Raw genomic sequence first — 14,762 nt, forward strand, 5'->3', positions numbered from 1 at the left:
ATTGCTTCTTACCACCATAATTTCGTTTGTTTTTGGTCCGTCCACCTTTTCCATATTATATTTTCTCTATCCGAGGTCGTACTAATCTATGTAGCTTCCCATAACATCAAAAACATCACGTTCGTACCGACTTGGGTCGGAAGGCTGGGCCGTTGGCCCAACTTTAGGGTAACGCGAGAAGGAAAAAAAATAAGTGTCCGTGAGGACTCGAACTCGCGACCTTCCATCCCATAGGTTGGACGTCAGCCAACTGAACTAGGCCATTTCTAGCCATGCCTCTCCGGTCTCTGGAGCCCGGAGCTTAGCCAGGTCAAGCAGATCTTGTAGAAATTGCATTTGCCATGGAGTAGTAGTTTTAAACCAACAAATAATTAGTGCCTTTCTGAGTTATATCTGAAATTAGCACTCATGATATGAATTGGGAAAAAATGACCTGCTCACTTTGTTGTATTTATGTAGCACATTCACCTTGCATAATGAATTGCAATATTTCAAACTTCAGGCAACCTATGATTTTATTTGCTTATATATACTTGTTTAGAGATTATTATTTTCAAGGGTTGGTCACAGAAAAGTTGTAATCACCAAATCATAGTGCGACAACATGTATAGATGTGAAATTTGGTACTCCCTTATTTTGTTCAATGCACATACAAATTTAGAATTGTTTCCCATTCTATAAATTGGACTGAACTAGAGCACTAGTAAATTTCAATGCTACTGACGGGAATATTGATGATCTACAAGACTAAATTTGTGGGTGTGTGTATGCGCGTATATATAAGCGCTTGCATCTGTACTGCGTTCAGAAAAAAGACTAAATTTGTGCTACTCAATTCAGTCCAGAGCTTCACAATGACTCATATATCTTGTAGCACTTCATTTGCCGAGCATTACTATTAATAGCAGCAGATCATCACGTAGGGCATCATCACATGCGTACAACAGTTTGGCTTAGATTGGACCAGATGAGATTGATTTGCTACACCAACATGATTGTAATCCTCAAGGGTAAACAATCTCATTTTCCTGTAAAGAAAATAGCAGCCTAAGTTTCAGGCCATTTGCAATCATTTATATTTGGGTTTATATTTGATTGACTTAAAAGTTGTTGTTGGTCCACTTTAAATATTTTTAGGGGCATTTTGGGAATTTCAACATGGTTGGTTTCTTCATGACAATTACTTTGGGATGATTTAGGATATTACCAACATTTTTGTTTTGCTGTCTCAAGAAATAATATTTTGACTTGTAACTGGAATTCGAATTTGAGTTTTATTTGGGAAAAGTGGTTTTCACTATTGCAATACATGATGACATGGCAATAATTAGGACGAGATCACTATAGTTTAATTACAGGGGTGTTACCGTGAGTTCGACGTTGTCCTCGGCAGCGGGGAGGCACGACGAACCATGGGAGCGAGCTGGAGCGGTGAACGAATATAGTGTAGCTGTTGATTTATCGGTTGTTGATTGTTTTGTACTAGTTTACATGAATTTAATGGGTTGCCAAAGATTGATTGTTAATTGATTTGTACCGATTGATCTGAATTAATTGGTTGCCAGATATATGATACGTCTCCGTCGTATCTACTTTTCCAAATACTTTTGCCCTTGTTTTGGACTCTAACTTGCATGATTTGAATGGAACTAACCCGGACTGACGCTGTTTTCAGCAGAATTGCCATGGTGTTATTTTTGTGCAGAAGTAAAAGTTCTCGGAATGACCTGAAAATCAACGGAGATTGTTTTTGGAATATATAAAAAATGCTAGAAGAAGAATCCACGTCAGGGGGCCCACACCCTCTCCACGAGGGTGGGGGGCGCGCCCCCTGCCTCGTGGGCCCCCTAACACTCCACCGACCTCAACTCCAACTCCATATATTCGTGTTCGAAGAGAAAAAAATCAGAGAGAAGGATTCATCGCGTTTTACGATACGGAGCCGCCGCCAAGCCCTAAACTCTCTCGGGAGGGATGATCTGGAGTCTATTCGGGGCTCCGGAGAGGGGAATCCATCGCCATCATCATCATCAACCTTCCTACATCACCAATTTCATGATGCTCACCGCCGTGCGTGAGTAATTCCATCGTAGGCTTGCTGGACGGTGATGGGTTAGGTGAGATTTATCATGTAATCGAGTTAGTTTTGTTAAGGTTTGATCCCTAGTGTCCACTATGTTCTGAGATTGGCGCTGCTATGACTTTGCTATGCTTAATGCTTGTCACTAGGGCCCGAGTGCCATGATTTCAGATCTGAACCTATTATGTTTTCATGAATATATGTGAGTTCTAGATCCTATCTTGCAAGTCTATAGTCACCTATTATGTGTTATGATCCGTTAACCCCGAAGTGACAATAATCGGGACCATTACCGGTGATGACCGTAGTTTGAGGAGTTCATGTATTCACTATGTGTTAATGCTTTGGTCCGGTACTCTATTAAAAGGAGGCCTTAATATGCCTTAGTTTCCAATAGGACCCCGCTACCACGGGAGGGTAGGACAAAAGATGCCATGCAAGTTCCTTTCCATAAGCACGTATGACTATATTCGGAATATAACTAGAGCTAGTTCTGTGCCACCCTGTGTTATAACTATTGCATGATCGATCGCATCTGACATAATTCTCCATCACCGATCCAATGTCTAAGAGCTTTTCTTATATTGTGCTTCGCTTATTTACTTTTCCATTGCTACTGTTAGAATCACTATAAAAACCAAAAACATTACTTTTGCTACCGTTACCACTATTATCATATTACTTTGCTACTAAACACTTTGTTGCAGATATTAAGTTTCCATGTGTGGTTGAATTGACAACTCGGCTGCTAATACTTGAGAATATTCTTTGTCTCCCCTTGTGTTGAATCAATAAATTTGGGTTGAATACTCTACCCTCGAAAACTATTGCGATCCCCTATACTTGTGGGTTATCAAGACTATTTTCTGGTGCCGTTGCTGGGGAGCAATTCTTTGAGTCACTTGGGATTTATATCTGGTGGTCACTATGAAGAACTTGAAAGATCAAAGAACCTAGATTTTTCCCTCAACTACGAGGGGAGGTAAGGAACTGCCATCTAGCTCTGCACTTGATTCACCTTCTATTTTGAGTAAACTTGCGACACCTACACATGCTATTGATTCCGATAGGTCGCATGTTATTGATGATGCCACTTCTGCTTTGCATGATACTTATGATGAAACTACTTCTATGCTTGATAATACTGTGCCACTAGGTGAATTTCTTGATGAACAACTTGCTAGGGCTAGAGAGAATGAAATTATTGAAACTGATAATATTGATGAAAGTGATGATGAAGATTCTCCCCCTAGATATGAATTTCCTGTTGTGCCTGAGGGTTATGTTATGGATGAAGAAACTGCTAGAGACTTCTAAGCTTGCAATGATAGATCTAATCTCAAGAAATTATTAGCTAAGCTTAAAGAAAAGTCTTTGAATGCTAGAATGAAATATGACCCTGCTTTTCCTACTTTTCCTATCTTTATTACTGATGAGGATTATGATTTCCCTGTCGATCCTGAGTTAATTACTTTGGTTGAATCTAATCCTTTTTATGTCTATGAATCTGAAACTGTTGTGGCACATCTTACTAAATTAAATGATATAGCCACCCTGTTTACTCATGATGAGAAAACTCGCTATTACTTTATCCTTAAGTTGTTTCCATTCTCATTAAAGGGTGATGCTAAAACATGGTCTAATTCTCTTGATCCTGGTTGTGTGCGTAGTCCCCAGGATATGATTTATTACTTCTCTGCTAAATATTTCCCCGCTCATAAGAAACAAGCTGCTTTAAGGGAAATATATAATTTAGTGCAAATTAAAGAAGAGAGTCTCCTACAATCTTGGGGAGGCTTCTCCAATTAATTAATGCTTTGCCTGATCATCCTCTCAAGAAAAATGAAATACTTGATATCTTTTATAATGGACTAACCGATGCTTCCAGAGATTACCTGGATAGTTGTGCTCGTTGTGTTTTGAGGGAAAGAACTGTTGATCAAGCTGAATTACCATTGAATAATATGTTGACTAATGAAAATAATTGTACACTTCCTGAACCAACTCCTAAGCCAACTCCGAAGAAAAGGGGTATTCTATTTCTCAGTCCTGAAGATATGCAAGAGGCAAAGAAATCTATGAAAGAAAAAGGTATTAAATCTGAAGATATTAAGAATTTACCACCTATTGAAGAAATACATGGTCTTGATAACCCGACACGGGTAGTAAAGGTAAATTCTCTCTATAGATTTGATAAATGTGAAATTCCATTAGTAAGTTTGCTAGCCAATGCTTGGATGAGTTTGATGACTTTATGGTTAAAGAAGAAAATTTCAATGCTTATGTTGGTAGACAATTGAAACACAATGTTGATATGCTTGAACACTTGAGTGATTATATGGCTAGTGTTAAAGGTGAACTTAAACTTATTAGTAAGCATGCTTCTATGGTTACCACTCAAGTAGAACAAATGCTTAAAGCTCAGAATGATTTGTTAAATTAATTAAATAATAAGAAAAATGATAATGATGTTAGAGTTATGACTAGAGGTGGTAGAATGACTCAGGAACCTTTGTATCCTGAAGGCCATCCTAAGAGAATTGAGCAAGATTCTTAGAGAACTAATGTTGATGCACCTAGTCCTTCTAAGAGGAACAAAAAGAAAAATGATAGGACTTTGCATGCTTCTAGTGAACCTGTTGTTGACATACCTGAGAATCCCAATGATATTTCTATTTCTGATACTGAAACACAATTTGGTAATGAACATGAACCTAGTGATAATGTTAATGATGATGTTCATGTTGATGCTCAACCTAGCAATGATAATGATGTAGAAATTGAACCTGCTGTTGATCTTCATAACCCACAATCAAAGAATCAACGTTATGATAAGAGAGACTTTGTTGCTAGGAAGCGCGGTAAATAAAGAGAACCATGGGTTCAGAAACCCATGCCTTTTCCTCCTAAACCATCCACGAAAAAGGATGATGAGGATTTTGAGCACTTTGCTGAAATGATTAGACCTATCTTTTTGCATATGCGTTTGACAGATATGCTTAAAATGAATCCTTATGCTAGTTACATGAAAGATATTGTTACTAATAAAAGAAAGATACCGGAAGATGAAATTTCTAACATGCTCGCTAATTACACTTTTAAGGGTGGAATATCAAAGGAACTTGGAGATCCAGGAGTACCAACTATACCATACTCCATTAAAAGAAACTATGTTAAAACTGCTCTATGTCATCTTGGAGCCGGTGTTAGTGTTATGCCTCTCTCTTTATATCGTAGACTTGATTTGAATAAGTTGACACCTACTGAAATATCCTTGCAAATGGCTGATAAATCAACTGCTATACCTGTCGGTATTTGTGAGGATGTGCCTGTTGTGGTTGCAAACGTTACTCTTTTAACGGACTTTGTTATTCTTGATATTCCCGAGGACGATAGTATGTCTATTATTCTTGGAAGACCCTTTTTGAATACTACAGGGGCTTGCAATAAAGGCAATGTCACTTTTCATGTTAATGGTAATGAGCATACGGTACACTTTCCGAGAAAACAACCTCAAGTCCACAGTATCAATTCTATTGGAAAATTTTCAACAATTACTATGGGAGGTTTTGAATTTCATTTTCCTACTGTCAAGAAGAAATATGATATTCTTATTGTTGGGGATGTGCATATCCCCATTGCGGTAACCTAGTGTTATTCGAAATTTCTTCGGTTTCATGTTATTCGAAATGAGTTTGTTAACAAGATCTGATCAACCTTGTTAGTGGATTCCTTTTGATGAGCATGAGATGGATGAAGTTAGAAAACACAACTCTCTGTGCCCTCTTTTTACTTTCTGCTATTTATATTAAATAAAGCAAAAAATAGTATTTTTCTGTCTATTTTCTGAATTATCCATGCAATAAAAAACACCCCGAAAATAAAAGTTCTCCAAATGCCCTGAAAATTAAATATGATTTTTTTCTAGAATATTTGAGAATATCTGGCATTGAGAACACAGCAGGGGGAGCAGCCACGTGCCCACGAGGGTGGAGGGCGCGCCCCCTACCTCGTGGACCCCACGTGCGTCCCCTCCACTTATTCCAGCCACCACACACTCCTTCCTCTCAAAAAAATCACTAGCCAACTCAAACCCGAGGTCTTGCTCATCTTGCTTCCATTTTTGATCTCCTTACTCAAAGCTCCTCTCACAAAACTGCTTTGGGGGATTGTTCTTTGGTATGTGACTCCTCCAATGGTCCAATTAGTTTTTGTTCTAGTGCTTTATTCATTGCAAATTTTTGTTGCTTAGGTTCCCTTGTCCTTGAGCTTGCATGGCAAATTTATATGGTCAAAAGTAGTTTTAATGCATGATATAGCCTCTAGACACTTGTAGGAGTAGTTGCTATCAATTTTGTTGAGTTTGGTTCACTTTTATTTTAAGTTACTAAAAATTTCAGAATTTTTTTCAGATGAAGGAATATGTTTAGGAAAATGTACCACGGTGGTTCCTCAAGGAAGCAAGGCCCAAGGCCCGCAATACGCGAGCCGGACAATGAACTACCAAGAGATGCTCAAGTGCGGCCTTATGAATGGCCGTTAGAGGACTTTATGGTTCGGGCAGGGATTAAGGAGGAATTTGAAGCATATGTGTGTAACGCCGATCTTGAGAGCTTCGTGGCAGATAAGTGCCGTCAGTACCTCTATTTAACTAATGCATTTGTGAGAATATTTAAATTTACATTGTCACGCAATTCTCAAACTGTCCTATTTGATCTTTATGATAAATCTTATACCATGGACTTAGAAGATTTTAACACTGCTTGTAAACTCACACAGTGGGGTAATGTTAGCGAACCTCGCAAATCTGAATATAAAGACTTTCTTGCTAGTATAACTGTGGGGGAATCTAGGGAAATCACGCAAGCTACCATAGGGAGCATTCATTTTCCTGCAATACATTATTTTGCTCCCTTCGTAGGTAGATGCATAAATGATAAGGATGAGGCATGTCACATGTGTGTTCCTGATCTTAGTGTTCTCAAGAGTGTTGTATTAGGAGATAGACAATATAACTTGGGGGCCATTGTTGCACGTAGGTTGCATAATAATAGTATTGACGGACATTTCTTTGGTGGAATTTATGCAACCCATTTAGCTAATTTTCTTGAGATACCCATACGTGGAGATGATATTAAGTTACCTCCTGCTTATTTAGATTATAATGCCATGGTTCGTCATCAGTTTGTTGAGAGGAACAATCAGTTCCTCCAGTACCGACTAATCTTCGACAGACGACGCACCTATCACGTCGCTCTCGCTGCTCCTGCTTTCTTTGACTTTCAGGCAAAAGGGAGATATGTTATAACCAGGGAGGAGGAGACCGAGTATGAGAGGAGGGCAGAGGCAGCTCGCCTCTAAGCTGCAGCTCATTAGGCAATTGCCGCTGCATCTCAGTATGACCCAACTACAACTTTGATCCATGGGCATAGACCAGCTTAGGCCAAAAGCCTAAGCTTGGGGGGGTACGTATCTCTCACGGACATTATATTCATGTGCACACACTCTTGCCAGTTGTCGGTGCTCATACTTTTTCATTGTATCATCCATGCTAGTTTATCTTCTTTTTAAGCTTTCTTCTTGTGTGTTTGAAAAACCTTAAGAAAAACAAAAAAAATTAGTTGTAGCTTTCAGCTAGTTTACTTTCCATGCATGTAGTAGTAATTAAAATAAAACCCAAAAAGATTTCTCGTTCTTCTTTTGCCTGTCGGGAGCTTTCCCGTGCAAATAGTTTTATTTCTTTTCTTTCCTTTGGGGGTCGAGAGGAGAAGACTTAATGAAAATGTTGAGTGGCTCTCATATGCATTACTGTTGATCTAACAAAGAGCCCATATTACATTGTCTTCTCTCTTGAATTGAATGCTTGCAGATTCCAGCTTAGTCCAATGCACGTGCACTATTATTATTTTCCACACTATTCAGTTGTGCAAGTGAAAGGCAATAATGACGATATATGATGAACTGATTGAGATGAGAAAAGCTGGTATGAATTCGACCTCTCTTGTTTTTGTAAATATGATTAGTTCAGCGTTCCTGATTCAACCTATTATGAAAGAAACATGTTTGCAATGACAATTAGAGATTGTAGTTGCTTATGCCATGCTTAATTAGCTAGGAGTTTATAATGGTTTGCCTTACGTGCCAACATGCTATTAAAATGGTTGTGATGTGGTATGATAGGGTGGTATCCTCCTTTGAACGACTCAAGTGGCTTGACTTGGCACATGTTCACGCATGTAGTTGAAACAAAATCAACATAGCCTCTACGATATTTATGGTCATGGTGCATTATATCCTACTCATGCTTGCATTCGGTGTTGATTAATTTTAATGCATGTTCATGACTGTTGTCGCTCTCTAGCTGGTCACTTCCCAGTCTTTTTCTAGCCTTCACTTGTACTAAGCGGGAATACTGCTTGTGCATCCAACTCCATAAACCCCAAAGTTATTCCATATGAGTCCACCATACCTTCCTATATACGGTATCTACCTACCATTCCAAGTAAATATGTATCCTCCATGCTAGGCGGGTTATTCTCAAGAGGCGTGGACTCCGCTCCTCATTCACGAGAAAATGGTTGGTCACCGGGATGCCCAGTCCCATGCTCAAATCAAATCAAAATAATTGCAAACAAAACCCCCCCAGGATTGTTGTTAGTTGGAGGCACCCGTTGTTTCGGGCAAGCCATGGATTGATGCTTGTTGGTGGTGGGGGAGTATAAACTTTACCATTCTGCTTGGGAACCACCTATAATGTGTGTAGCATGGAAGATATCGAGATCTCTCGGTTGTTATGTTGACAATGAAAGTATACCGCTCAAAATAGTATTCATCTCTATTTCAAAACCGAGCTTTGGCACCTCTACGAATCCCTGCTTCCCTCTGCGAAGGGCCTATCCATTTACTTTTATGCCGAGTCATCATCCTCTTATTAAAAAGCACCAGTTGGAGAGCACTGCTGTCATTTGCATGTATTATCGTTAGTTTACATTGAGTATGACTTGACTGGATCACTTTTACCATGAATTACAATGTCTAGTCAGTCCTTGATCTTTAAAGGTGCTCTGCATTTATGTTTCGCAGTCTCAGAAAGGGCTAGCGAGATACCATCTTGTTATATCATATTATGATTCTTCTGAGAAAGTGTTGTCATCCGAGATTTATTATTATTGCTCGCTAGTTGATTATGCCATTGAAATGAGTAAATATGAAACCTAAATATTATTGTGAATATGGTTAGTTCATAATCTTTGCTGAAAACCTGAATGTTGGCTTTACATATTTACAACAACAAGAGCAAACAGAGTTTGTAAAAGCTTTTCCTTATCACTTTTAGTTTATCAACTGAATTGCTTGTTGACAAGCATAGATTTAAGCTTGGGGGAGTTGATACGTCTCCGTCGTATCTATTTTTCCAAACACTTTTGCCCTTGTTTTGGACTCTAACTTGCATGATTTGAATGGAACTAATCCGGACTGACGTTGTTCTCAGCAGAATTGCCATGGTGTTATTTTTGTGCAGAAATAAAAGTTCTCGGAAAGACCTGGAAATCAACGGAGATTATTTTTGGAATATATAAAAAATACTGGAAGAAGAATCCACGTCACGGGGCCCACACCCTGTCCACGAGGGTGGGGGGCGCGCCCCTACCCCCTGGGCGTGCCCCCCTGCCGCGTGGGCCCCCTGACGCTCCACCAACCTCAACTCCAACTCCATATATTCCTGTTTGGGGAGAAAAAAAATCAGAGAGAAGGATTCATCACGTTTTACGATACGGAGCCGCCACCAAGCCCTAAACTCTCTCGGGAGGGCTGATTTGGAGTCCGTTCGGGGCATCGGAGAGGGGAATTCGTCGCCATCGTCATCATCAACCTTCCTCCATCACCAATTTCATGATGCTCACCGCCGTGCGTGAGTAATTCCATCGTAGGCTTGCAGAACGGTGATGGGTTAGATGAGATTTATCATGTAATCGAGTTAGTTTTGTTAAGGTTTGATCCCTAGTGTCCACTATGTTCTGAGATCGATGTTGCTATGACTTTGCTATGCTTAATGCTTGTCACTAGGGCCCGAGTGCCATGATTTCAGATCTGAACCTATTATGTTTTCATGAATATATGCGAGTTCTTGATCCTATTTTGCAAGTCTATAGTCACTTATTATGTGTTATGATCCGTTAACCCCGAAGTGACAATAATCGGGACCATTACCGGACCGTAGTTTGAGGAGTTCATGTATTCACTATGTGTTAATGCTTTGGTCCGGTACTCTATTAAATGGAGGCCTTAATATCCTTTAGTTTCCAATAGGACCTCGCTGCCACGGGAGGGTAGGACAAAAGATGTCATGCAAGTTCTTTTCCATAAGCATGTATGACTATATTCGAAATACATGCCTACATTACATTGATGAACTCGAGCTAGTTCTGTGTCACCCTATGTTATAACTGTTGCATGATCGATCGCATCCGACATAATTCTCCATCACCGATCCAATGCCTATGAGATTTTCTTATATTGTGCTTCGCTTATTTACTTTTCCGTTGTTATTGTTACAATCACTATAAAAACCAAAAACATTACTTTTGCTCCCGTTACCACTATTATCATATTACTTTGCTACTAAACACTTTGCTGCAGATATTAAGTTTACAGGTGTGGTTGAATTGACAACTCAGCTGGTAATACTTGAGAATATTATTTGGCTCCTCTTGTGTTCAATCAATAAATTTGAGTTGAATACTCTACCCTCGAAAACTGTTGCGATCCCCTGTATTTGTGGGTTATCAATATACTAAAGATTTATTAGGTTACCGCAGGTTGATCCAAATTTATTTGTACCGATAAATCCAAATTTAATGGGTTGCCAAAGATAGCAAAAGATTGATTGTTGTTGGATTTGTATAGGTTAATCTGAATTTAATGTGTTTCCAAAGATATGAAAGATTTATTAGGTTATTGGTGACTGACTTATTTGGCCGATCACATGAAAACCGTGTGCTGCCGTGTGGGGATGTATCATTTTTGGAAATTGGGAACCATTTTTGAAATTCAAGATATTTTTTTGTTTTGACAAACATTTTCAAAATGCATGATTTTTTTTGAATCAGCAAACATTTTGGAATCGATGTTTTTTGCAATTCGCAAAAAAATTGAATTTTGTGAACATTTTCAAAAATTCATGTATAATTTTTGAATATGTGAACATGTTTTGAATCCAAAAATATTTATTCAAAATCATGACATTTTTTATTTCTACCAACTTTTTTGAAAATCATGAATATTTTCTGAATATGCAAACGTTTGTTTTAATCACAAACATTTTTTTGAATTAGTGAATATTTTATGACTTCATGATTACTTTTTTCCAAATTCTCAATTTTTAGGATTTTAGAATTTTTCTGAAATCCTAAATTATATAAAGAAGAAAAAAAATACAAAACAGAAAATAAAAAATGAAATGAAAAAAATAGGGTGCCTTGTACATGTGCTGGCCCAAAAGGGCACTCTTGGTAAGAGGGGGGGGGGGGGGGGGGGGGGGGGGGTGCGCGTTGTGCCTCCTACCAGCATGCATCGCGTGAAATAGGACCTCCCCAACAACTCCCACCCCCATGTGAGCTCCTATCTGCAACATTTCACAGCGAATAACAGCCCTAAGAACACACAAATAGCCAGTTCGGTCGGCCCAAAAGTGGGAGCGTTGTGCAAAATTCTACAAATTATTGCGCTCCCTAGGGGTCGAAGACAGGACCTCCACCTCTCACGCGCACGAGCCTAGCCAATGACCAGATAGAGCAAACTTGCGTTACTAATGAGTTGCGCCGAGTTTTAAGAACTACAAACATCCATAGGTTTGAATTTTTTTAAAAAAATTGAACGCGTTTTTCTATGAAAAAATTGATTACCTTTTGAGACGCGTGCATTTTCAAAATACTGAACAATTTTTTAAAACACAAACAATTTTGGAAATTAGAATACATTTTGAAATTCTAAACAAATTTTGAATTATTTTTTACATTTTTAAATTAAAAATAAATTTTGTACTAAACCTGGGATAGCCGATCGAAATTCCCCTCGCCGACAGCCTAGGCCCACACTCCCAAATGTTGACCAAGGCCCACCAGCCGCCAGCCCAGCCTAGGCGTGACTTGGTCAAAATCGGGAACAGCCAAGCAGATCTATCGACTGGATCGCTCCTGGGAGTTTCAACATCCATAAAATTGTCAGCTCATGTTTAATGAACTTGTTGTTGTATTCATATCAGAGTTCCCGATTTGTAACTTTGGTACAAATGCAACTTCATAGAAAAAATTGGTAACACCATTCAAAAAAGAAAAGTTAATGCTTAACGACATATAGTCTAATTTCGACGATCTCGCTGAAACAAAGCTGATCATGAAGATAATCCGAGTAATGGTTTGCGAGAGATATGATTTTGAAGTTTCAAAAGTAACATTTGGAGTGCTGACATCATTGCTTTTGTCGCCCATAGACGCATGCATATCGCTGGTGAATCATTTCGCTAATATTTTTTGTCCATTTAAAATTAGCTTGTATGGTCTCATATGGAATAAAAATGTGGAATGTGATCATGCTGAGCTCATCTGATGCTGTCGTGTGCTCCAAATACAGTCAATATTTGTTGCTTGGTCATTGTTTGAGGAAAGATTAAATCAAGCCAAATATATTCGATAAGCACCTCTTCATCAATTGTCCGAAAGTCATACAGATTTGCCAACAACTCACTCCAAGCCACCGCCCCGTACAAGGTACTCCGTTCCTTCCGTAGAAACAAATCACCTCTTCATCAATTGTCCGAAAGCGAAGCGGATTTGCCAACAACTCACTGTTCCGCCGCCAACTTGCTTCCGCACGCAAGAGATGGGGAGGGGGGCTCATTGCCACGTCATCATCAACCTCAAAAACTTCACTTGACCACAGTGCCTCACTCAATTCCTTAGAAATTTTGAGACTCATCTCTGTTGAAATTTTGGGACTAAAAAATGCTTAAGTGTTTCTAAGCATATATCACCATAGCTCTTTTATATTAGGAATATTTATGGACTTTAATCCGTTGCCATTTGTTTGGCCCAAGCACGGTTGTGCAACAAATTCGATTGCACAATCCTGATCAATTGGCCCATCAAAATTTGTTCTAATTGAGCACATGTTATCACCGACTTAATTAGACACCCTCTATCTAGTGTGCCATCTGTACTTGGCTTCTGAAACCTTCCTGTCATTAATGCCAACCCATCTACAAAAGCAGGAGCAGGTCCTCCCAAACTGAGTTATCTCAGGCATAATCGAACTCTCTCTCTCTCTCTCTCTCTCTCTCTCTCTCTCGGATCCACTGAACATTTTGAGTCGCCCACACAATCTAACTCTCCTGGGCTACAACTTCGGTATCGATCGGCGATGGCGAACCCTAATCTGACAGCCGGTTACGTGTTCCAACCCACCGGCCGTGAGCTCATCGACCACTACCTCGTCCCGAGGGCGGGGCTGGGCGGCGACATCTTCCCCGGCTTCATCGAGGAGGGCGTGGACGTCTTGTCCTTGCCCCCGCGTGAGCTCCCCTTCCGGGAAAACCACATAAGGGATTATGGCGAGGTATGGGGCTTCTTCTTCGCGGCAAAGTCCGCCGGCGAGACGTGCCCGACGCCGGGCGCAGGCGGGTGCTGGGTGCAGTACGGCACGGAGAAGCCGTACTACGGCAGCGAGGGCGGCCGGGAGGCAGTGGCGTTCCGACGCAGGTTCGCATACCGCTACATGTGGAAGGGCGGGGCGGTATGGTCGCCGGCGCGCTGGCTGATGAAGGAGTACCGGCTCAACAGGGACGCGGCCGCCTTCCGCCGCGCGCACCCGGACCCCGAGGCGCGGGACGTCGTCTTCGTGGTCCACAAGGTCTACCGGAAGCCGGTGCTCCCCCCGCCTGCCGACAGCAGCTCCAGCGACAGCAAGGAGGAGGGCTCCGAGCGCTCCATGGTGTTGAAGAGGAAGCGGTCGTAGAATTATGCAACTGCATGTTGATTTCTTCAGAGTTGTTGTGTCTCTATTTCGCTTCATTTCAGTTCTGGATTCTCGATCTAGTTGAGGTAGTTTTATTGGTCCGTTTCATTCGAAGTACAATGTAATCAGCTTCCCTCGCAGCATCTGCCAGAACAGTTCGGAGGTATTACCACCGTTTCATTTTATGATTTATGTTTTATGTGAACGTGAGTCTTGGTGTGTGATGTCTTCCCATCTGAATAATGTTAGATTTTATGATCTATCTTCATGGTTCGCTTTGTTTCGAATTATTGGAATTGCAGTAGTATGTTTAGGAGTAATGGTTACTACTCCAGTTTCAGTTTCAAAATGGTTTGAGAGAGATATATAATTTTGAATACCACTCCAGGAAACAAGCTAAAGATGTCTTCACATCTGAATAATTGGGAGCTAATTAAGCTTTGGATGACTTTGCTGGACATAAGCACCATATTACTATAAGCTGTAATGTTCATGCATCTGTGACTTACCTAACAGATTTTAAACCAACAAATAGTACATCCGGTCGTCAGGTCGCGCAGGACTGTTTCTGAAGCGACTTCTAAATTCTAATGAAGCTTGGATCAAAGATCAATGGTGAGATCACCATTCACACTTTCCTGCAGATGGTTACCCAATTCTGGAAATTAT

At 40.2% G+C, this 14,762-nt stretch overlaps 1 protein-coding gene across 1 annotated transcript; it reads left to right on the forward strand.

Annotated features, from left to right (window-relative positions):
* Positions 1-13,394: 13,394 nt before the first annotated feature.
* On the forward strand, positions 13,395-14,257 carry LOC125533631 (NAC transcription factor 56-like). Its single transcript, XM_048697009.1, has one exon. It carries the CDS (start codon positions 13,500-13,502, stop codon positions 14,091-14,093), a length of 594 nt encoding a protein of 197 aa, XP_048552966.1. The 5' UTR covers positions 13,395-13,499; the 3' UTR covers positions 14,094-14,257.
* Positions 14,258-14,762: the final 505 nt, after the last annotated feature.

Source organism: Triticum urartu, chromosome 2 (assembly GCF_003073215.2).
Source record: "Triticum urartu cultivar G1812 chromosome 2, Tu2.1, whole genome shotgun sequence".
Classification (NCBI taxonomy): Eukaryota; Viridiplantae; Streptophyta; class Magnoliopsida; order Poales; family Poaceae; genus Triticum; species Triticum urartu.